Source organism: Lutzomyia longipalpis, chromosome 4 (assembly GCF_024334085.1).
Source record: "Lutzomyia longipalpis isolate SR_M1_2022 chromosome 4, ASM2433408v1".
Lineage (NCBI taxonomy): Eukaryota > Metazoa > Arthropoda > Insecta > Diptera > Psychodidae > Lutzomyia > Lutzomyia longipalpis.
Window position 1 is genome coordinate 17,382,717 of NC_074710.1, and position 21,970 is coordinate 17,404,686.

General features: G+C 37.8%; 7 protein-coding genes across 7 annotated transcripts; 4 read left to right on the top strand and 3 right to left on the bottom strand.

The window, feature by feature from the left end:
• Nucleotides 1-1,620: 1,620 nt before the first annotated feature.
• On the top strand, nt 1,621-2,948 carry LOC129795375 (transmembrane protein 222). The gene has a single exon (XM_055836601.1). It carries the CDS (start codon nt 1,776-1,778, stop codon nt 2,292-2,294), a length of 519 nt encoding a protein of 172 aa, XP_055692576.1. The 5' UTR covers nt 1,621-1,775; the 3' UTR covers nt 2,295-2,948.
• A 2,593-nt stretch (nt 2,949-5,541) lies between these two features.
• LOC129795379 (RNA polymerase II transcriptional coactivator) lies at nt 5,542-6,449 on the bottom strand. Its single transcript, XM_055836606.1, has 3 exons — nt 6,339-6,449; nt 6,124-6,195; nt 5,542-6,062 (listed from the first exon to the last, which is right to left on the bottom strand). The coding sequence occupies exons 2-3, from the start codon at nt 6,178-6,180 to the stop codon at nt 5,793-5,795; spliced, it is 327 nt and encodes a 108-aa protein (XP_055692581.1). The 5' UTR covers nt 6,181-6,195; nt 6,339-6,449; the 3' UTR covers nt 5,542-5,792.
• Nucleotides 6,450-8,814: 2,365 nt separating this feature from the next.
• Nucleotides 8,815-14,102, top strand: LOC129795342 (hyaluronan mediated motility receptor-like). The gene is made up of 4 exons (XM_055836557.1): nt 8,815-9,179; nt 9,647-9,789; nt 10,600-12,720; nt 13,744-14,102. The coding sequence occupies exons 1-4, from the start codon at nt 9,134-9,136 to the stop codon at nt 13,972-13,974; spliced, it is 2,541 nt and encodes an 846-aa protein (XP_055692532.1). The 5' UTR covers nt 8,815-9,133; the 3' UTR covers nt 13,975-14,102.
• LOC129795376 (uncharacterized) lies at nt 13,999-14,812 on the bottom strand. The gene has a single exon (XM_055836602.1). The coding sequence runs from the start codon at nt 14,699-14,701 to the stop codon at nt 14,228-14,230; it is 474 nt and encodes a 157-aa protein (XP_055692577.1). The 5' UTR covers nt 14,702-14,812; the 3' UTR covers nt 13,999-14,227.
• A 3,679-nt stretch (nt 14,813-18,491) lies between these two features.
• On the top strand, nt 18,492-19,224 carry LOC129795380 (guanine nucleotide-binding protein subunit gamma-1-like). The gene has a single exon (XM_055836607.1). It carries the CDS (start codon nt 18,741-18,743, stop codon nt 18,951-18,953), a length of 213 nt encoding a protein of 70 aa, XP_055692582.1. The 5' UTR covers nt 18,492-18,740; the 3' UTR covers nt 18,954-19,224.
• Nucleotides 19,225-19,301: 77 nt separating this feature from the next.
• Nucleotides 19,302-20,326, bottom strand: LOC129795373 (V-type proton ATPase 21 kDa proteolipid subunit c''-like). Its single transcript, XM_055836600.1, has one exon. The coding sequence runs from the start codon at nt 20,087-20,089 to the stop codon at nt 19,460-19,462; it is 630 nt and encodes a 209-aa protein (XP_055692575.1). The 5' UTR covers nt 20,090-20,326; the 3' UTR covers nt 19,302-19,459.
• Nucleotides 20,327-20,528: 202 nt separating this feature from the next.
• Nucleotides 20,529-21,673, top strand: LOC129795361 (aminoacyl tRNA synthase complex-interacting multifunctional protein 1). Its single transcript, XM_055836585.1, has 2 exons — nt 20,529-20,704; nt 20,782-21,673. The coding sequence occupies exons 1-2, from the start codon at nt 20,585-20,587 to the stop codon at nt 21,556-21,558; spliced, it is 897 nt and encodes a 298-aa protein (XP_055692560.1). The 5' UTR covers nt 20,529-20,584; the 3' UTR covers nt 21,559-21,673.
• Nucleotides 21,674-21,970: the final 297 nt, after the last annotated feature.

The window sequence follows — 21,970 nt, forward strand, 5'->3', positions numbered from 1 at the left end:
CGTAGGCTCAATTTCAGGGTCAGATCTTCCAGATAGCGTTACGTAGGTTCAAATAGGTCTGTAATCTTTTGTTTTTAACTGAGAAGTATCTAATTTAGTCATTCTTCCATTTAATCAATCTTTATTTTCATAATCTAGTCCATCTAGGCTCATTAAGATTAGAACCAAATCTTAGTCAAGATTTGGTCCTGATCTTAAAACGTGAGAAATTCTAGTAATTACGCCATTTTGTAATTAATTTGTGACCTCTTGGAAATGAAAAACTTTCTCTAAACTCTATTCACACAAAGAATGCACCGAGACTCCACCCAGATAGTTAGAACAATAAGAAATGTACTGGTAAGCTGACCAAGCTTACGAGAGCTGTGTTTCTTTCAGTGTACCAATTTTGTGAGAGCAAACTAGAACGCAAATTCATTTAAATACGCGCAAAGTCGGGAAAAGTTGAAAAGTCATCCCGCAAGAAATCTTAAAAACGCCATATCTCGGGAACGGCTCCATAGATTTTCGAGTTTGAGCTATTGTTGGAAAGGCCTTAACCTCAACTATAATATATTAAAATATGAAGTCAATCGATAATAGCATTTTCGAAATATTCGAGTTCGAAATTTTCGAAAATTTTTATTTTGACTTTAGCGCCTCTCGCGGTCATTTTTCGAAGTTGCAATGTTCTAGACATTTGTAGAGCTTCACGAAACCTTTCATTTGCGCTTGAGTTGATTAAAATCGGACTTGTAGAACCCGAGATATGACATGCCAACTTTGAAAGGCTATATCTCGAGAACGGCGACATAGATTTTCTTCATTTTTGGCATGGAGCTAGATAATATAGTCAGCTATAACATATCAAAAAATGAAGCAAATCGATAATGGCATTTTCGAGATATTCATCGAAAACTCATCGAAAATTTTGTTTTTGATTTTTGGCCCCCTAGCGGTCACTTTTGAAACTTCGGATGTTCTGGAGAGTTGTAGGGTTTGTTGAGATCTTTCATTTGACCCCGGGTTGATCAAAATCGGTCAAGCCGTTTTCGAGTTATGGTCGATTTTCGATGAAAAATTGTGGCGGCCATATTGACTAAACGGCTTGACCGATTTTCGAAAATGAGGTATCGTTGGAAAGGTCTTGATGGCCCCTACAACATATCAAAATTTCAGCCCTCTAGCTTTAATAGCGGCTGAGATATAGCGAAAACAAAATTTTGAGGTTATTCAAAATGGCGGACGCGGGGGTGGGGGGGTGGATTTGACCTCATAATCGGATTTCTTCAGGTCGATATTTAAACTTTGCCGTTTACCGCAAGTCTCTATCTATCACCGTTCTCTTGCAATTTAAGTTTATGATCCGGCCGGACGGCCGGACGGACGGCCGGACGGACGGCCGGACGGCCGGCCGGAAAAAATTTTTTTTTGGCGCATACGTTTTTTGGAATGTGGGGACCCTAATTCGTGCTCATCCCAAGTTTGAGCCCGATCTGACGACTTTCGATTTTGCTCGGTACACAAAAGCTGTGTCTGAAAGAAACACAGCTAAAACGGTTAACAGAATAATTTCTCATTCCCGCCAAAACCTTCTTAGTGACAACAGCGCCAATTGAGCGGCACAGCAGCGAAGAAGAGAAACAAAATATAAACATTGAAAAGCAGCAAAGGGAAAAATTGCAGTGTTTTGACGGATTGGTGTGAGAAAAGAGGTTCCTCCTCCGTGTGAGGTTCTATTGTGAAGAATAAAAAAAAGAAGGAAAACCACGCAGTAATAAAAGAAAAGAAAAAAAATGGAGAGGCGTCTCTCATCAACGAGTGAGGCAACAATAAATTTTGCCACTGATAAATTCCCCTTCTGCATTGTGTGGACCCCCATCCCGGTCCTCACGTGGTTCTTTCCCTTTATCGGGCACATGGGCATTGCCATGTCCAATGGAGTCATCCGGGACTTTGCGGGGCCCTACTTTGTCTCCGAAGACAACATGGGCTTCGGACGACCCACACGCTACCTCCAGCTGGACGCCTACAACGTCCAAGGGGGTGCCCATGAGTGGGATGAGTGCGTCTCAAAGGCGTCCGTTGTCTACGGCACGCGAATGCACAATCTCTTCTGCGACAACTGCCACTCGCACGTCGGGATGGCGTTGACGCTGATGAAGTATCGGAATCGCAGCAACTGGAACATGGTCACCCTGGCCTTCTGGATGTTCTTCTGCGGGAAGTACGTTGGACCCGGTGGGGTGGTGAAGACCTGGCTTCCCTTTATCATAATTTGCATCATTTGTGGCATTGTTGCCTACTATCTGTGAGGAGCCCACCCACCCCCGCCTTCACCTTTTTATCTCCTTCGCGCCCGCACGCGATATCAGAGAGTGAGAGAGAATTCGAAAATCATTGTTAATCATCCTTCAGCTCTGTGCCCTGTCACAGATTTCATTTTTATTTGCTCAATATATAAGTTCGCTTGTGCGCTATCACCTCTCCACTTAATTATGATTACCATCAATGTTATTTATTTCGCGCGCGCGAGTACATTGCGCAGGAAATGTGATCATACTCCCCGGAGGGAGAGGGGGGCAATCAACTGGCCCCACATGGAATTGTCAGTGCGTCAGGTAGACTAATAAAAAAAAGAAGCCTCCACAAGAAGGCTCTACGAAAGCCCCCCTGAAAAGCGAATTATTTCATTCGAATAAATCTCTATTGAATTTTATGATTTAATTCCCTTCTTTAAACGGCTAAAATGTTGAATTTTATGTTATTTAACATAAAAAAAAATGTTGTGAAGCATTTATAAATTTTTAATTTCTCTTGGAGTTGAAGAAAAAATTTAATTTAATTTAAAAAATAATTTATGTAAAAATAACTAAAAACATTCTCATTAACAAATCAAATTTTAATTTAGTATAAAAGAAATATGTGGTCTGATCAAAATAAACTGTGTTAGAGAAATTTAAAGAAAATGTTTTCTTTTTTACTCTCATTAGTTATAAAAATAAAATATTCTGTTGTCCCTGATGAAAGTGTGCAGTATAATCGATTCTTCTAACAAATTAAGAGAGAATTTTCTATCAAAAAGAAATAGAAAAGAACAAAGGGAAATTCCTTGCAATATGTAGTTTTCACTAAATATTTTACTTTTACTTTTTTTATGAAAGGATTTGTGGGAGTTATCACGAGGATTTAAAGGAACGTTAGAATATTTTTAAGAAAAAAATTAATTATTAAATATTCATTGTTTTTGCTGAAGAATTTGAAACTTCTCCATTGTTTTTTAATGAGATTTGAAGATTTATGGGATTTTCAAGGCTTTAGAAATACTGAATAATAATAAAAACATTAATTGAGATTTTTTTTATTATTTAGAGTCAAAATAATTTATTTTTTGAAAGTATTTATAGGATTTGAAGGACTTGCAAGGAGTTTACAGATTTTTGGTAATGAAGGAATCAAGTCCTTCTCGGATTTTCTTTTAGAAAAAAATAAAGGATTCAAGTATTGAATTTTAAGAGATTTTTTTTAAAACTTGTTGGATTTATTGTATTTGCAGGACTTGATAAATATTTTTTAATACTAACGAGTTCTTTTCACATGGATTTATGGGATTTGTGGTATTGGAAAAAATATTTAAGACGTATTTAATTATTAAAAAAAAATACATAATATGGATTTTTTATAGGGGAGGGCGGGGCTAATAAAGTCACTTAAGGGTTTAGAAAAAGCCTAAAATATCATATTTCCTAGCTAGATAGAACAAAATGATCTGAGAAAGAGTTGTAGGGCAGTAAATTTCCTAAGGAAATGAGCTAAACATTTCGCTTTGTGCATTTGGGAAATATGATATTTTGAGCTTTTTCTAGACCCTTAAGTGACTTTTTTAACCCCGCTCTCCCCTAAGTATTTGTAGGATTTCTAAAAAAAATCATTTTAATCCACAGATTGTTTTTTTTTTTTTAAATATTTATGGGATTCATGGGTCTTATCACAATGAATAGTTGAATAAATGGAAATATTTATCACGTTAAGTAATTTCTTTGAAATAATTTGGAAGAAATATCATAAGACTTATGGTATTTGTGGTATTCTCCTTAAGGATTTATCGTATTTATGGGATTTAAAATCAACATTTTAGAAAGAGCACAATCAAAACCGAAAGATTTAACGAATTTACACTAAAAGGAAAGAGATTTGCTGGAAATATGGGATTTGCTGGATTTTTGGGATTTGTTGGATTTATGGGATTTATGGGACTTACAGGATTTTGGATTTGTGGAAATTATAAATTAATTTTATTCCTTTATCAAAAAATCATTTTAAATTAGTTTAATTGGATATTTTAATTTTAAAATTTACTTTTAATGGATTTTTCTGAAAGAAAAAACACTGGAGCTAATTCTGGCAAAAATATTTTCTTTTCTTTTCTTACAATTCGTGAGTTATAAGGTTTTTTGGCATTCTCACAAAAAAAACTTATAAATTTGTAAGATCTAAAAAGTTTCACAGTTCAACTTTTAGACCACGTCGCGAGAAACATTTTTGCTATAATAGAAAAGAAAAGGTTTTGGTATTCCGGCCGAATTTTTTCTTATAACTTGTAAGAAAATCTTACAAAATCATATGTTTTATAAGGACCTGCCGAGGTGCTTTTTCAATCTTTTTGCGGGTTTTGTGTCTATAGAAACATGATTTATCGTCATTGTTGGCAGCAATCGACTACTTTGACGATTATTCTACGTGAATCTGAGTGTTTAGAATTGTTTTAGGTTTTTTTTTAACACAAAAAAAAAGTGAATTATGTGGAAAAAAATTGACCATTTTTCGTCATTTACGGCAATAAACGTAATTACTTTCTAGAGATATTTCCGTTTCATTTATATATTCCGTTTCACTGCCAATTGATGATTTATTGGATTTAGTGGATGAATATGAGGCATATGCCGTATCTTCACATGCATTAAAGGACATTTACCAAACAATTAAAATCAAATTGTTAGAGTATGAAAAAGAACTTTATTTCAGGAGGCTCTGAATTTGGCTCGAAGAATTTAAATTTCCGCAAACAGACGTCAGAATCCGAAACGAGTGCCCCTGTATTCATTCTGCCTAGGAGTAGTCCGGGTATATCCTTCCCGGAAGCTCCAGATGATTTTAATTTATAACAATTTTTTTCACCGAAATCTAGAATAAAAACGAAAAAAACTTCCTTTTATTTTACTTTGTAAAAAAAGAAATAGCAATATGCGGGGAAACATAAAATATTACCAAAATTCCAGAATAATCGATTGTTTTGTGTTGATAAATTCACTTAATTTTAACCTCTTTTTCTTTATTTACATAAACTTATTTCACTTCGTCTATCTTCGGTTTCACTTCGTTTGATAAAACTTAAATTTTAACAGCGACATCTGTTTTCGTGTTCTAATTTCGGAGGTTTGTGTATGTGTTACTATAAAAGAATGAAAAAGAAATTTTTGTGGGAATGCCAAATCTTACAAAATCCCTTGTAAGACGAAATAGATAGAAAAGAAAATATTTTTGTCAGAATAAGCTCCACTGTTTTAACCTTTTTATGAAATTCATTTAATAGTTTGAAAAAATAACTTAATCCAAAACAAGTAATTCAGCATTTTTTTTATAAAACATTACAGATTAATTAAAAAACAATGAATGAGTTTAACTTCAATAGAATCCCTTTCGGGAAACTTGTGGAAAAACTTCAAGAAAATCTCCTCCTTTGTTGTAATTCAAATGGGCAATGGTGGGAGAGAATTTGGAGAGAAAGAAAAATGTCCAGAGACAGGAATCTCCTAGTGGAGTTTCTTGTTAACTTCCTCAGCAAAGCCAAGAACTTTCTTCCATTGAGCAGGAGTGAGAGCAATGCCCTTCTTCCCCGGCAAAATCTCCCCATCTTTCTCGTAGTACTCACGTATGTCAATCTGTTGACGTCCCCGGAATTCCCTGACCTTGAGATATCGCATCCCCTCGATGTGCCACTCCCCTTCCGGACCGTCTCCTCCGCCTCCGGATGGTTTCTTCTCTGTTGTCGTTGGTTTGGGCTTCTTACTCACGGGATTCCTCTGTGGAAGCAACAACACATTTAAGAATTTTCACCGTCTTAGCAATAAAAACAAAACATACATCTTCCGGTCCGGAATCACTGTCTGAGCTACTTGCTGGCTTCTTAGTTTTAGGCATCTTTATCGCTTTTTCCTGTTGAAGACACAACATACAGCAGCGAAAAGTGAGGTTAGTTTGAAGCCCAATGACGCTCCGGAAATTCACCCCAAAAATCCATTTTACGTGCATTCATTTACACGGAAAATGATTCAGTGGGATTCATTCTGCATACTTACGTGCAATTTGCGTGCGGGAAAAGGTGAAAAATACAAGAAAAATGCTTTTCAAAAAGACTCTCAAAAAACACTTTTTCAGGTCGCCAAACAAATTGGTGTGAAGTTAGTCAAACCGCCAATGTAGGTACACTGTAAGAAAAAGTTTGCTTTGTATGGTAAATTGGTTAAATTAAAAAATTACAATCAATAAAAACAGAGAAAATGATTTGAAGAAATGAAAGAAAATTCGGGAAAAGTACTGAAAATTGCTGGAAATATTCATTTTGTATCTTTTTTTTGTGTGATTTCATGCGATTTTTTTTAGCAATATTACAGTGAAGTGTAATGAGATATTCAGCCAACTTCATACCTTCATACGATCGACAAGGAAAAGTTTTCCCTCGCTTTTTTAAAATTCTCTTTTAACCGTTTTCCTTCTCTCTATTCAAATGCGTAAAATAGTTAATTTCTTTAGAAAAATGTGATATTAAATAAAAAGAATTCAAAACTTTTCACGTCTACAATTTATTTTAAATCTTTTAAGTTATTAGTTGGTGTTCCACTTCGTGGCCAACACCAAGTATTGTAATCGTCGGATTTTCCGACCACCTCAGATCGGGCTCAAACTTAGTATGAGCACGTTTCAGACAACCCACATTCCAAAAATGGTGGTGGAAAATTTTTGATCCGGCCGGCCTGCCGGCCTTCCGGTGGTCCAAACTTTGCCTTATAACTCGAGAACAGTAACAGATAGAGACTTTCGGTTTGAAGTTTTCTATAGAAATGTGGGTGTAAAATTTCATTTTTTCGCATTTTCAAAATCCAAGATGGCTGCCGTCCGCCATTTTGAAATACCGTCAACCACTTCCCTTATAGCTAGAGGTCTGAAATTTTATTATGTTGTAGAGCTCAGTGAGATGTTTTCATCAACAATTCATACTTGACAATCGGTCAAGCGGTTAAGCAAATATGGCGGCCTAAAGCAAAAAGTGTTTTTTCGATATAACTCGAGAACGGCTTGACCGATTTTGACCATCTTGGTATCAAATGAAAGGTATTGAGAAGCCCTACAACTCTTTAGAACATTTCAAGTTTCAAAAACATCCGCAAGAGGCACTAAAATCAAAAACAAAAATTGTCTAACTTTAAGGGGCAATATCTCCGAACATCTGTTATAGATTTCCTTTAAATTTTGATATGTTGTAGCCGGACTCAATATCTTTCTTCAGTCCGAAAATGAAGAAATTCTATGTAGCCGTTTAGAAGATATGGCCATTTAAAAAAATCATGAATTTAAAAAGTTGTAAGAGCCATATCTCCTGAACTGCTTGACCGATTTTGCTCATCTTGGTATCAAATTAAAGGTTTTGCGATTCTCTACAACTTTCTAGAACAATAAAATTCTCTAGAACCATTCCTTCAGGACAAAAAATGCGAAATACTGTTTTGGTAAAACAAAAAGCCGCCATTTTGTGTTCTGGATATGACCTTGAAAAGTATCAAAATTTATCCCATATTCTAGCTTATTTTAAGACCTTTCCATAACTAGTCAAGAAATGTCTGTAGGTGTTATAGAACCAGAGATATAACGATTTTTTGCATAAAATTACTGAAGTTCACAAAAAAAATGACCTTTGCCTACTAATACTGCTCACAAATAGTATTATAACGCATAAACTAACTTCTACACGTTGTGGGACACCAACTCTTATAACTGGACGCGTTATGATTGACTTTTCTTTTGTTTTCCTTCTACTCCTCCAAAAATAAACTGTACAATAGAAAAGGGATAAAATAGCTCTTAGTTTCTTTTCAATAAAAACTAAAAACTCTTTCTGACTGTGATGAAATCTATCTTATAAATTAATATTCTCAGAAAATCTTTAAAATTCCAGGACATTTTAACTTTGAGAAATAACCACAAGAGGCGCTACAATCAATACTCAATAATTTTCTTATAAGAAAACAATTTTTTAACTGACTCTATTTTCTTATCTTCTACTGTTGCTTTTGAGGATCTCTCAAAAAGTAAATTCTCGGATGAAAGGGAAGGTAAATCAGCTGATTCTTCTTGTCCTCCATTGCATTCCTTTCGTCATACATTCAAACATGAATTGTTTAACTTGAAGGCAAAATCCCAGGCGAGGGTCTCTCTTTCTGCTTCTTCCCCTTTCTTGCACAGAAGCTTCAGATAAAATAAAAATGAAGGGATCATTTCAAAGCGAAGGAATTCCCTTTTCTGCTTTCTTATGGCGCGTCTATAAGGAGGGGTCGTCGTTCAGTTGAGACGCCACGGCAGATGTGAAGAAAATCGTCGCACAAAATCGAGTTCCAGAGGAAGTACCTACATGAGCGACCAAAAACTTTTTATTCCTAACGGTCGTCGTGTCTTCTATTGTGGAACAATTCTCCTCCTCCTGCCTCTTTTACCACCTTTACCAACATACTCAGCAATGAGAGGGAGAAGAGGTAGGAAAAAAATTGGTAGCGAAAAAGGGATGGAATTTACCCTCAAGTTGCGACCTTTAATTCCAAATCCTCAGTTTCCTCTCATTAGTTGGTTGATGTTGGTCGTTTTTGTGCTCACGCGGAGAGATTTAAATTTAGTTACATATTTTTACTAAAAAGAAAGTTTTAAGTGTTTGTTACTCACTAAAAAAAAAAAGAAGGAAAAAAAAAGATGTTTAATGTGCTTTAAGTGTTAACGTTTTTTCCTTTAAAGAATAAAGCAATTCAGAAAGGAAAAGGAATTAAATTTTATTTCATCATCTTAACAACAATTGTTTCAAAAAAAGGAACAAATTACCGGAAGAACAATGTCTTTTCCAAAAGCAAAATTGAAGAGATTCAACGATATTGCAGGTAAATCACCCAATTAAAATTTTAATTAACAAAAAGTAGAAGAAAAAATTAAAATAAAGTGATGATCATAAAAATTGAGCCCAACGCCTGAAATTACCGCGCAATTCAACGGATGAGGGTCACAAAATGATTGTACAGGAAGAGTGATGAGATAGACACACAATATTCCCTTCTCCCTCCAACACAGAGCACACCTTTAGCTCACAGGGAAAAAAAATAGTTAAATTGAATGTCTTCAGTGAGAGGTGAAAAGAAAACGTGTTAGAAGAGACCCTCTCTGTGTGTGAAATGCCGCGAAGGATCAGCGAGTTCTGGGAAGGTTTATTGCAGCAGGGATTGCTTTAATGAGCTTCTTTAGAGAGGGAGATTTTTTTGTCAACCTTTAAAGAAAAAGAATTAAAATTCAATTCTTTAAAAACAGAGTTCTTTTTTTTTTAAAGAAGAATCTTCGCTCAATGTCTTTGCAGTGTTCAGCTCACCTTTTGGCGGGAAGAGTTCGTCAAGTAAGAAGGATAAAAAATCCCAAAAGACAGGAAGTGCTTCGGATCTCGATGCTGTAAAGAGCGAGTCAAAGAGTTCAAAGTCCACAGCCTACAGACTATTCAGAACGGTAAGATAATTTTTTTTCTCATTATATTTTAATACTATAATAGGAAAAAGTGCTGAAAAGGCTTCAAAATGGGAAATTCTTGATACAAAGAGAATGGATTATCCGTTAAAAAAAGTTAAACATTCTAATTTTAATTAATTATTCGGTCAGAAAAATAATTATTCCGTCAGTAATAGTAGTTTTTTCTCATATTCAGCAACGACTTTATTTTACACAGCAAAATATTCTGTTAAGAATTATTTATTTTGTGTTTGCAAAATATTCCTTTAAACAGAATTTTAATTTATTCTAGATAGAATAAATGTTTGAAATGCAGACAATCGAATAAAAAAAAATGTTAAAATTACGTATGAAGATTTAATCTGCCAGCATAATAGATTAACCGCTGATTGATTATTTTTTTATCAACATTTTTTTTTAAATGAGAAAAAAAATATTCGGTTAGTATTGTAAGTATTCTTTTTAAACCAGAATATAGAACTACAGATCGGCAAAATTAAATATTTCTTATAATATTTTATCAGCACTCATTTTTTCTGTCAGCAAATAGAATTCTTTTTTTTTCACTAATTATTCTGTCAGCAATTTATCTATTCTGTCAGCAAATTGAATAATATAGTATATTGTTGTCAGCAATTTTAAGTAATTTATCTTTATTCTGTATATTACTTAAAACTTTAAAATAATTTTTATTTTATATTTTTTAAATTTTATTTTTTTAATTCTTTATTCCTATTCATTTATTTTTTAATTTTTTTTTTCAATAGTACAAAAAACTAATTTTGAATAATATTTTTTTCATTATTCCAGCCCTCCTTGCCACGTCGCTTGAAATTCCGCGCTAATTCCGAATCAACACCCAAGAAGACCCCAACATCCGCTAAGGGAAATGATGCAGGTATCCCACTTCCGGCAGCCATTCGGCAAAAGGAAGCCGTTGAAATTATTCGGCAGGAATTGAAGCATAAAACAGAGAAACTCGTTGAGTATGAGGGGCTCTTTGGGGCTCTAAGGGCAAAATATGACGATGCAGTGGAAGAGAATGTGGGACTCCGTGGCTGCCTGGATGGGCTGCGACGTGAAGCCAGGGAAGCTGATCGTGCCACAAAGCTACTACGACAGGTGGCTGATGGGGCTCTGCAGAAAATTATGGAATTTGAAATTGAGCGCGCAATGCTCGTGCGTGACTACGAGGGATTCGTGAAGGAGCTCCAGGCTGAGAATGAGCAGATACGGGAAGAACGAGCAGAAAAGCAGGAATTTGTGGAATTTCTGCAGGTTGAGACTGAAGTCCTCAGAGTGTGTGCAGAGCAGAGCGAAACACGCATTCGGCAGCTCACTGATGACGGGATTGCTCTGCGTCGTGAACGTTCAGCGCAGGAGGAGGAACGCCAGAAGATGCTTACGGAGATGAAGCACCTCCAGAAGGTAGTTGACGATCTCACAGTTGAGCTAGAACTGGCGAAGGATATGAATGCCGAAGTGAATCAGGAGCTGCGTGAGTGTCAAATTGAGCTTGATCACATGGATTTGAGGCTGAAGGAGACCGAATCTGTGGCTGTACTGGAGAGAGCGAAGCTCCTGAAGTGTCACGTGGAGCATCTGGCGGAAGTTGAGAAGGATAAAATTCGCGATATAGAGAAGATCAATGAGACTGCCGAGGAGAGGATTCGTCTAGCTGCTCTGCATGCTGATGAGAAGACACGCAGTCTCGAGCGGGAAATTGAGGCAGCTGTTGAACGGGAAACAGCCATGTGGCGCTCTGAGCTCGATAGATGCCAAAAGATTGCTGAGAATGAAATTCTGCAGATTGAGTATGAGAAGCGGGATCTCAAGGTACTCCTGGATGATGCCAATGAGTTGATGAAGGAGAAAGACAGGCAGATTGTGGAGCTGGAACGGAATCTGAAGACAGGTGATGATATTTACACGCGCTCTCGACGAGATTGCGAGGGTGAGATGAAGAAGATGCAGGAGGCATATCAGAAGCTCCTCACGGAGAAGCACAGCTACCAATTAACGCTGGAGAATACCCGTTCAACCGTTAGCATTCTCATGGAACGCCTCAAGAGATCCGACACAGACGTTGAGGTGTTGAATCTCGAGAAATCCTCAATGAATTGCGAAATTGAGCGTCTCAAGGAGCAAATTTTGCGTCTTGAGGATGAAAAGGAAGAGCTCCGTGGTGCCCTGGAGGCTCTCACAAAATCCTCCGTGGCCCTTGAAGTTGAAATGAAGGGTCGTGAAGCACTCTTTGAGCAATTGATGAATTCCGAAGCAGAAACCCTGGCGGTGGTTGATAATCTCGGGAAACTCTTCCAGGATCGTCTTGACGAAGGTGCCGGGAGGTATGCAGAGATGTACAATGATCTGAAGAAGCGCTACGAAGTCCGTGAGACCTACATAAAGGACATGAAGGCTCTCCTTGAGGAGTTTGCCGATGGCATTGAGTTGGCACGCATTGAACTCGATTTGAAGGATCAGAAATTGAATGATCTCGAAGAGGAGAATCGCAACATAAAACTCGAGAGTATGACGTACAAATTCAAATGCCAACAATTTGAAAGTGAAGGATGCAGCAAAACAGACGGAGCTAGACCACCAAATCCAACACCTGATCCAACACGTGAAGCCCCCGAGGGTGTGGAGTCCAATCAAATGATTCAGGAGCTAATTGATGAGCTGGAAAAGGAAACAGACGACGCCGTACAAACGGAGACAGTGCGACAGATTCATCTTCTGGAGGATTTTGTCGATTGGAACACGGACCATGCGGAGGAAAATCGAAAATTGCGCCAACAACTGCAGGAGATGACGCGAAAAGTGGAGAAGCTCGAAGCGCAAATGCAGGAAAGTGCTGCACCGAAGGACATTCAACCGGTTGAGAAGAGATTTGAGTGCTACAAGGAGGATAATATGATTCTCAAGGAGGTGAGTCCTTACTCTTAGTTTCTGAACTATCTTTAGACGTGCAATCAAACAAGTGCGTCCCTTCTGTACAATATGGCTGTCAAACTGACAGATTTTTTGAATTCATCATTCCACCACTAAAGGGCTAAACAGGGGGCTTGTAATTAATTATTTTTCTTCCATTCTTATTTTTTTGATGTGACTGAAATTTTACATCAACGTTAGAATTTTGAATTCAAGGAAAAAAAATTGCAAAAAAAAACAACAAAAAGGAGATTCCAATTGCTTTGTTTATATAAATTACGTATTTGTCACATTTATGAGAGCATCATCGAAGACATAGTATTTCTAAGAAAATCAATAATAACAAAATAATATTTCTTCACCTCTCCTTGGCTTTGAATTCCCAGAAATCGAAGTGAATGTCATAAAGAAAAAATTATCAATTTAGCGATAATTTTCATAATCTTTCTTACTTAATTTATGAACTCAAAATCTCAATTAGATTAAAAAATAATACTAAAATCAATGCTAAATCAATCAAAGGTCTTTGTGGATGTCGAAATGACGTTCGGCCTGAACAAAATTCTAAAAAGAATAAGAAGAAAAATCAAACAAAACTAAAATAAAAAAAAATGAGTCAAAAATTAATTTTTTTAAAATAATTTTTAAAAAATCAAAAGAATGTGAAAATAAATTGAAAAATTGTCAATGTATTAATTATGTGATAAGGAATGAAAGAAATACGTAGAAAGAGACATCTTATATCAGGAAAAATCAGAATTATTAAAATTTTATTAATATTTTCACTGATTTTGGGCTTTACAACTGTCTAAAATTATGTTTTGATAATTACATAGAATAAATCAGCGAAATATTCATATAATTCCTAATTTATTCAGTAGATGTGTCGAAATTTTCTCAATGAATACCCCTTGCATAGATGCGCGTCTGTAGATCCTGCAATGTCCTTCCAATGTACTCCTTTTCACATTCACAAGAAATTTCTCCTAAATTATTCTTTTGATTTATTTTTATTTTCAGAGAATTTCTCATTTGGAATTTGTAACGAAGGATCAAGAGGTGACGATAAGTGTCCTCAAGGATATAATTGACTTCAATCCTGTCTCACAGAGTGCCCCAACGACACCGCATAAGCATTCGCGCAAGGAGAAAAATACACCACGTGGTGGAACCCCAAAGACCCCAAAGAGTCTCTTCGCTGGCAAGGAGAATCTCTCACCTGCGAAGGTTCTACGTGCACGAAACAACTAACTACAAGTGAAGAAATCCTCGAGGTCTTGTCATTTTTCTTTTATTTCTCAATCACATAAAATATATCTATTCACATTCATTCCAATTCTTTTTCTAAAAAACAAATAAATAAATAAAATTAACTACAACTTCACTTGTTTCTTCACTCAATCAGTCTTATCATGTGAAGACGTTGTCTCACGTTATTTAATTAAAGAAAATAAATTAATTAAATTTTCTCCTGAGGCATGTTCGTTGGCGGTTGTGCGCAAATTCATCTAATTATTGTATTGTTGATGACGATATTGGCGGAATTGGTGTTGATGTGAACATTTGTGGCATCAGGGAAGATCTTGGGGCTGCTCCCACGTGCTTGCTCCGACGTCTTACGATGCTCTTTCTTATCATTCGGGGATTTTTTCTTCCACAGCGCATTTGTGCCATCAATCAGCTTCATCCGTCCACCACTTCCGGTGTAGTTGACGTTGGTATTTGAACTTCCTGCACCGAGACTGATGCGTCCACAATTCCCCGTGTACTGGATACTTCCTGCATTCTGAGCCACCTTAACAGTTGAGGAATTCCCAACAATGTCCACGGAGCCATTGTTGTGGTGCACCAGGATGCGATTGTCATTCCCAACAATACGCAAATGGGCATCATTCTTCTCAATTCGGAACTCCTTGCGATTCCCAATGAGTTCACGACGCTGCTGCATCTTCTCACTCCCACTCATCTTAATCACCATTTTTTTCTTTTCTCCTTCACTTTCGCCAAAAAAAATCTCTCAAAGGGGAATCACAGAAATAAAAAAAATTGTCTTATGGCGTGTTACAGCACAATAGCTGCCAATGAACTGAACTTGCGAATTCCAACGTATGTGGCTTTTATATGAGGCAGCGAGTCTGGCCATAATCTCGCGGTACCACCACCAACTCACGACAAAAGCCCCGCACGGTGCTTTCCCGTCTCTATACATGTGGCCTCACTCACAAGTCTATTGCTCAAAAACTCTGCAGCACATACAAACAGTTTTGCGATTGTGCGATCAGACACTTATCGATCATTTTTTTCATCCCAAAGTTGGTGTAACGCATAAAACGCAACATAATATTAAATTATGTTGCGTTTTTGTGCCTAAAATGGCTCAAAAAATGTTAGAGTTCAACGTTTTTCTTTTAAATTAAATTCAAAATGGCTGCCTTGCGTCATTTTGAACGAGGTAGATTTGAAATTTTAGTCTTTTATAGCTCAACAATCGGTCAAGCCGTTTAGCTAATTTGGCCCTCTAATACTAAAAGAGTTTTCAGGATTTACTTGATAACGTCTTAATTGATGATTTTATTTCAAAATTGACACAATTTAGAGATTTTGAAAGAATCTACAAATTCCTAAATTATCGTGAATATCGTAAACTTTGAAGAACGACTACCAGAGGACCTCAAAAGTCTTTTTTTAAATTGTTTTTCTAACTCTTCTATCGTTTGCAATAAATTATTTTTAGCTCTGACATATCTTCGATAACACTTTGATGTTCTTTTTAACGTTTGGCGATTCTTTTCTAATATTTGACATATTTTCCTAACGTTTGACAAATAGTTTAAATCATTTAAATGCCGCATGATAGTTTTTCGACGTTTATATCATTTAACGTTTTTTTTCTAACGTTTAATGTTCTTTATCAGTCATACCCCGCATAATCAAGTCTTGGTTAAACTCTTCTCACCCATTAATTTTAATGCGTAAGAAGAGTTTAACCAAGACTTGATTAAGCGGGGTATGACTGTAATGTTTTATAATTTATTTTATGACCTCTAAAAAAAATCCTGAACTTCCTGAATTTCTAGGATGTGTGTTAGGACATCTAAACAACCTTCTCTCTAATTCCTTCTCTAATACAAATTAATATAAATTAATTTCCAACGCATACAGATTACTCCATATTATGGTGTATACCAGCTCACATAACAAACAAACTTATTTTATCGCTATTTTTGAACAATTAGTTGGTGTTCCACTTCGTGGCCAACACCAAGTATTGTAATCGTCGGATTTTCCGACCACCTAAGATCGGGCTCAAACTTAGTATGAGCACGTTTCAGACAACCCACATTCCAAAAATTGTGGTGGAAAATTTTTGATCCGGCCGGCCTGCCGGCCGGCCTGCCGGCCTTCCGGTGGTCCAAACTTTGCCTTATAACTCGAGAACAGTAACAGATAGAGACTTTCGGTTTGAAGTTTTCTATAGAAATGTGGGTGTAAAATTTCATTTTTTCGCATTTTCAAAATCCAAGATGGCCGCCGTCCGCCATTTTGAAATACCGTCAACCACTTCCCTTATAGCTAGAGGTCTGAAATTTTATTATGTTGTAGAGCTCAGTGAGATGTTTTCATCAACAATTCATACTTGACAATCGGTCAAGCGGTTTAGCAAATATGGCGGCCTAAAGCAAAAAGTGTTTTTTCGATATAACTCGAGAACGGCTTGACCGATTTTGACCATCTTGGTATCAAATGAAAGGTATTGAGAAGCCCTACAACTCTTTAGAACATTTCAAGTTTCAAAAACATCCGCAAGAGGCACTAAAATCAAAAACAAAAATTGCCTAACTTTAAGGGGCAATATCTCCGAACATCTGTTATAGATTTCCTTTAAATTTTGATATGTTGTAGCCGGACTCAATATCTTTCTTCAGTCCGAAAATGAAGAAATTCTATGTCGCCGTTTAGAAGATATGGCAATTTAAAAAAATCATGAATTTAAAAAGTTGTAAGAGCCATATCTCCTGAACTGCTTGACCGATTTTGCTCATCTTGGTATCAAATTAAAGGTTCTGCGATTCTCTACAACTTTCTAGAACAATAAAATTCTCTAGAACCATTCCTTCAGGACAAAAAATGCGAAATACTGTTTTGGTAAAACAAAAAGCCGCCATTTTGTGTTCTGGATATGACCTTGAAAACTATCAAAATTTATCCCATATTCTAGCTTATTTTAAGACCTTTCCATAACTAGTCAAGAAATGTCTGTAGGTGTTATAGAACTTGAGATATGACCATTTTTATGCATCAAATTACTGAATTTCACAAAAAAAAATCAACTTTGCCTACTGATAATGCTTACAAATCGTATTATAACGCATAAATTAACCTCTACACGTTGTGGGACACCAACTCTTATAACTGGACGCGTTATGATTGACTTTTTTTTCAATTCTCCTCGATAGAAGTATTTGATATATACATTCTTATCTGATTTCCTAGTTTTCTTTCTTTGGAGATTAGGGCAAACACGGTAATTTTTTCTTATCACATCACCCACCACCCACACCCCACCCATCCATCTGATTAAAATGGAAGCAATTGATGGTGGGAACCCAAAAAAATTGGGTACTAAAAAGGCGCGCAAATAATTCATTATTAATCACATAACAGGTGGTTTTTTGTACCTTTTTGTTAGAAAATATCCCCCTCTAAAATTATTTGCTCTTCAACTGATTTTTTTTTTCTTCCTTCGCTTCTCTCGCATTCTCTCTCTAATTCAGATAGCCCCATCAATGGGGTCTGGGCGAACTTTTTTTTACGGCGTGTGATGAACAAAGCTCCACACAACACCCGGTAATACTCCCCAGACAATGACTCGTAAAATTTTAGCGCAAAATCATTAACGAATTTGCACCTCAATTTCACCCAAAAAATCCCATCAGCATTTTTGAGAGCCAATTCACGGTCAAAGATTAAAATTTTGCGTGATTTTTCTTTTATTTCTCATTTGCCTGGATGTTTTTTGAGTGTTTTCATTTATTATTTCTTTCATTTCTTTTGATCTCACAATTCTGTAAATTTTTCTCAAGTTTAATCACTCATTTTCCCTATTTTTTTCGCTTTCTTTATGATTTTTCATAATTTTTAACCCTTTCTCGTCTGATTGAAAAATATAAACATTTAAAAATTCTTTTTATTCTAAAGAACATTTCTGACTACATCTTTGTTGGCATTTTCTTTGAAAAATTAACAAATTTTTAACTTTAATTTTAATTAGGATTTAAGAAAATATAATATTTAACATTAAAGGGGCAAAGGTACAACTTAATTGACGCGAAAGGGTTAATATTTTGCGCTCTTTAGTAAGTTTTTACTGGTTTTACTGCTCTTACAATCATTTTCTTTAACTTTTTTCAGTTAGATGTATTTTTTCAATTTATTTTGCATACTTTTTGTGGACTTTTCTTTGCATTTTCCTTTGGATTTCTCCGTTTTTTACAATTTTCTTTCATAGAGAAATTAGGAAAATCTTTTTTTATCAATTTGCGTTCGTTATTTGTTCTTTTTTCGTTTTTCGAAATTTCTGTTTTTTACTTTTAAAATATGATAGAATAATTTACATTGAAAAAAAAATATAAGAAGCATGAAAGGGTTAAAAATATAATAAAAAAAAACTAATTTTAATTCTTTTTAATTCATTCCTTCATTGTAATTCAACGTGGAATATTAAATGTGGAGAATCATACGAGTTTTCTCCGCGGAAACTCCACACACGAGGCTTTCGTCATGGGATAGTCCGCCATTGTGTCTGTCATCCGCCATTGCGTGAAAAATTACTCATTCGCACTGCGAAAAAATTGTTTTCTTTGCAAAAAAAACATCCCGCTGGGCGTGCGTGAGCGGCGTGTGCACGAAGGAAAGAAGAAGCAAAGAGAGAAATTACCTGCAGGCGTTTGTGGGCTTTCGTGTGCGTGTGCGTTAAGGAAACAGCCATCAAGATAGGCCTGTCGGAGACTGCGGTTATGGATATAATGGCTTCGAATCTCCAGCAACAGCGAGCCATTGTGGACCAGCTGCGCCGTGAGGCCTCCATGCAGCGTATTATGGTGTCCCAGGCGTGCGTGGACATCGTCAAGTACGTGTCGGAGCACGAGCAGGAGGATTGCCTCCTTGTGGGCTTCAGCAGTCAGAAGGTCAACCCATTCCGGGAGAAGAGCTCATGTGTTGTCCTCTAAGCGATGGGGCCCGCGTGTGTGCCCCCGTAAATGCTTCGCTGTTTCACTTTTCATGCGTATAAATCGATGTCACACTGTGTGTTGTCCTCCTAACATGGCAGGAGTAGGACCAACAGAGCTCCTGTCCTGGCCCTCTGAGGAGGAACTGCTGAAGAACTGAGCGCCTCCTCAAACAAAAAATATATAATGTTATTTATTCTTCTCTGAAATTTTCCTATTTTCACATAAAAAACACCAAAAGAAAATAAATATTTGTAACACTGTCGGAAAATTTTTTGTTTTCTTTCGTGGAAAATTTTTGACAGATGGAAACAAAATGTACTTTATCTACCAACTAGATTTGGAATATTTTTTATTTAAACTGCATTTTATTTACAGATAAAATGGGAACATCGATACGATAAATTGAAAGCGAACGCCCCCTTATACACAGGGTGTGACCTTGTAGCCCTCTGGGGGTGCCCAAATAAACTAGAATACTCTCCTGGCCGTCCGGAACATCCTTCTTACATGATTTTGTCTCCCATGCGCACCTTGGAGGTCATGTAGATGCCCACAATGAGCCCAAAAAGCCCAATGGCTGAGCCGAAGATCTCAACAATGAGGATTTTCACGAAGAGGGCGCTATTGGCGGCATCTGCAAGGGCAGCTCCACTCCCCACGACACCCACAGCAATGCCGCAGAAGAGATTCACGAGCCCCACGGCGAGTCCAGCGCCAAACATCACATGCCCCGCCATCCAGTTGTTGCTGTGAATGCTCTCGCTCTGCATGGCAGCCGTCATGGAGAAGTTCTCAAGCAATCCGGAGAGTACGATGGCCGTGATGAGTCCGTAGATGGCAACAGCTTCGCAGAAAATGACCGAGATCAAGTTCTTCGTCTTAATACGCGGTGCCTTGACGCCTCCGCCCACAATGGACACCCCCGTGGTGTGAATACCCAGAGCAGCTCCCACGACGGACAAGGCAACAGCCAGGGCAATCCCAATGCTGGCCCACATGAATGGGGATGTCTCCTCAAGGAACCACCCAACACTCACGCGCTCACCCTTTCCCGTGAGTAGATGGTACATGATTAGCACTGTGGAGACACCCACGAGCGCCCCCACAAAGGTCCTTCCCAGAATGTACTGCATCTCTATCGATTTTCCTCCTCCTCCTTCCAAATCCTCCGGAAATCTGACAAATTCACCAACTTCCTGTACTTTTTGCACAAATTGCGTCTCCCACAGGCAGCACAGACACTCACGAGGGCCCCAACAGCGTGACTTTCACGGAGGATTTTGCAAATTTTTTCTTGCAAAATAAATTCAGGGAGAAAAATCGAAGAATTTTCACGTGATGGTGTGAAGTCAGCTGACGGAAGAACACCCCACCAGGTGGCGCTGAAGTTTTCTTGTTATTTTTAGCCGTGCGCGCCCTCTATCTCACAAACTCCCCCGCATCCGGCGGTTTGGTTTTTCCATCCAATTTTTCTTCAATTTTCCAGGCTCAAGAGGAAAATTGTCCAAAACAAAAGATTCAAGAAAATATTTTTCTCATGTAAAAAAAACTTTTTCCAACGCCTTTCCAATTTGAATCCAATCAGAGTGAAGTTGGTCAAAAGTCACTTTGCCACCGCACAGCTGTGAATGTTTTCCACGAGATTTTTCCGTATTTTTCCTGGATTTTCACACACAATGAGTGCTTTGGAGCGTTGTTTGGCCAACAATGAGCTGGCAGAGGGTTTGATTACATCCCTAAAGACTGAGGTGAGTGAATTCTTGGCATTTTTCTGCACTTTTCTGGTATTCTCAATTGTACATAACCTCACTTTCTTTCCCGGAAGATCGCTGCTGTGCGACAGATGAAGATTGAGCAGAGAAAGAAGGAACTCCGGGAGGAGAATGCACGCCTCCGGGAGGATGTTGAGAAGGTCAAGGCGAAGCTAATTCATCTAGAGTGTGCCAGTGGACGTCCACAGATTCCAGTGCCTGGGCAGAAGGCTCCCATCAAAGCAGAAGTGCCACAGAAGCCCCAGAAGGTGCCTGAAAGTGAAGAGCAGAAGCCACCGGTGGAGAAGAAGCCCAAAAAGGAGAAACAGGAGAAACCTGCTGCAGCTCCGGAAGCTCCAATTGATGTTGGACGCCTGGACTTCCGTGTGGGGAGAATCATAGAAGTTTCCCGTCATCCCGACGCCGACAGTCTCTACGTGGAGAAGATTGACTGTGGTGAACCACAGCCACGCACTGTTGTCTCCGGGCTGGTGAAATTCATCCCACTGGAGGAGATGCAGAATCGCATGGTGGTGGTGTTGTGCAATCTCAAGCCCGCCAAGATGCGTGGAGTCACCTCCGAAGCAATGGTCATGTGTGCCTCCTCACCGGATAAAGTGGAAATTCTCGCACCACCCGAAGGGGCCCTTCCGGGAGATCTCGTTCACTGTGAGGGCTTTGAACGTGCCCCCGATGCCCAGCTGAATCCCAAGAAGAAAATCTTCGAGACCTGTGCTCCGGATCTTCGGACAAATGCCGACCTAGTCGCTTGTTTCCGCAATGTCCCACTCCAAGTACCCGGAAAAGGCCTCATCTGTGCCCAAACTCTCCGAGATGTGAATGTTAAGTAGAGAAGGATGCAAAGGAAGTTCCGGAAATGGGAATTTCCACCTAAAAAATGAAAAGAAATAATTTATTGGAGTGTTTTTTCTTGAATTTTCAAATAAAGAAGAATTTTTCAATCTTGTTCTTATTTTTTCTTTATTCGTTGAGATTTCTTTCTGTCCAGGGGCGTACAAAGGGGGTAGTAGAACTTTAAAAAAATCAAAAATTAATTTCATTTTCCCTCTCGTGTCTGTTCAGCTCTATGCATTTCCACACGGTAGGTCCGATCGCAATGAAATTTGGTACAGAGACTACTCATACCAGGCGGTTTTTCCAACGACATTAATTAGCCCCACAGAGCCCCCCTTCGTAGCGCCCCCATATAAAATTCATGCTTTTTTGGCTACTTTTTGAATTTGGCGCCATTTTTGGTACATT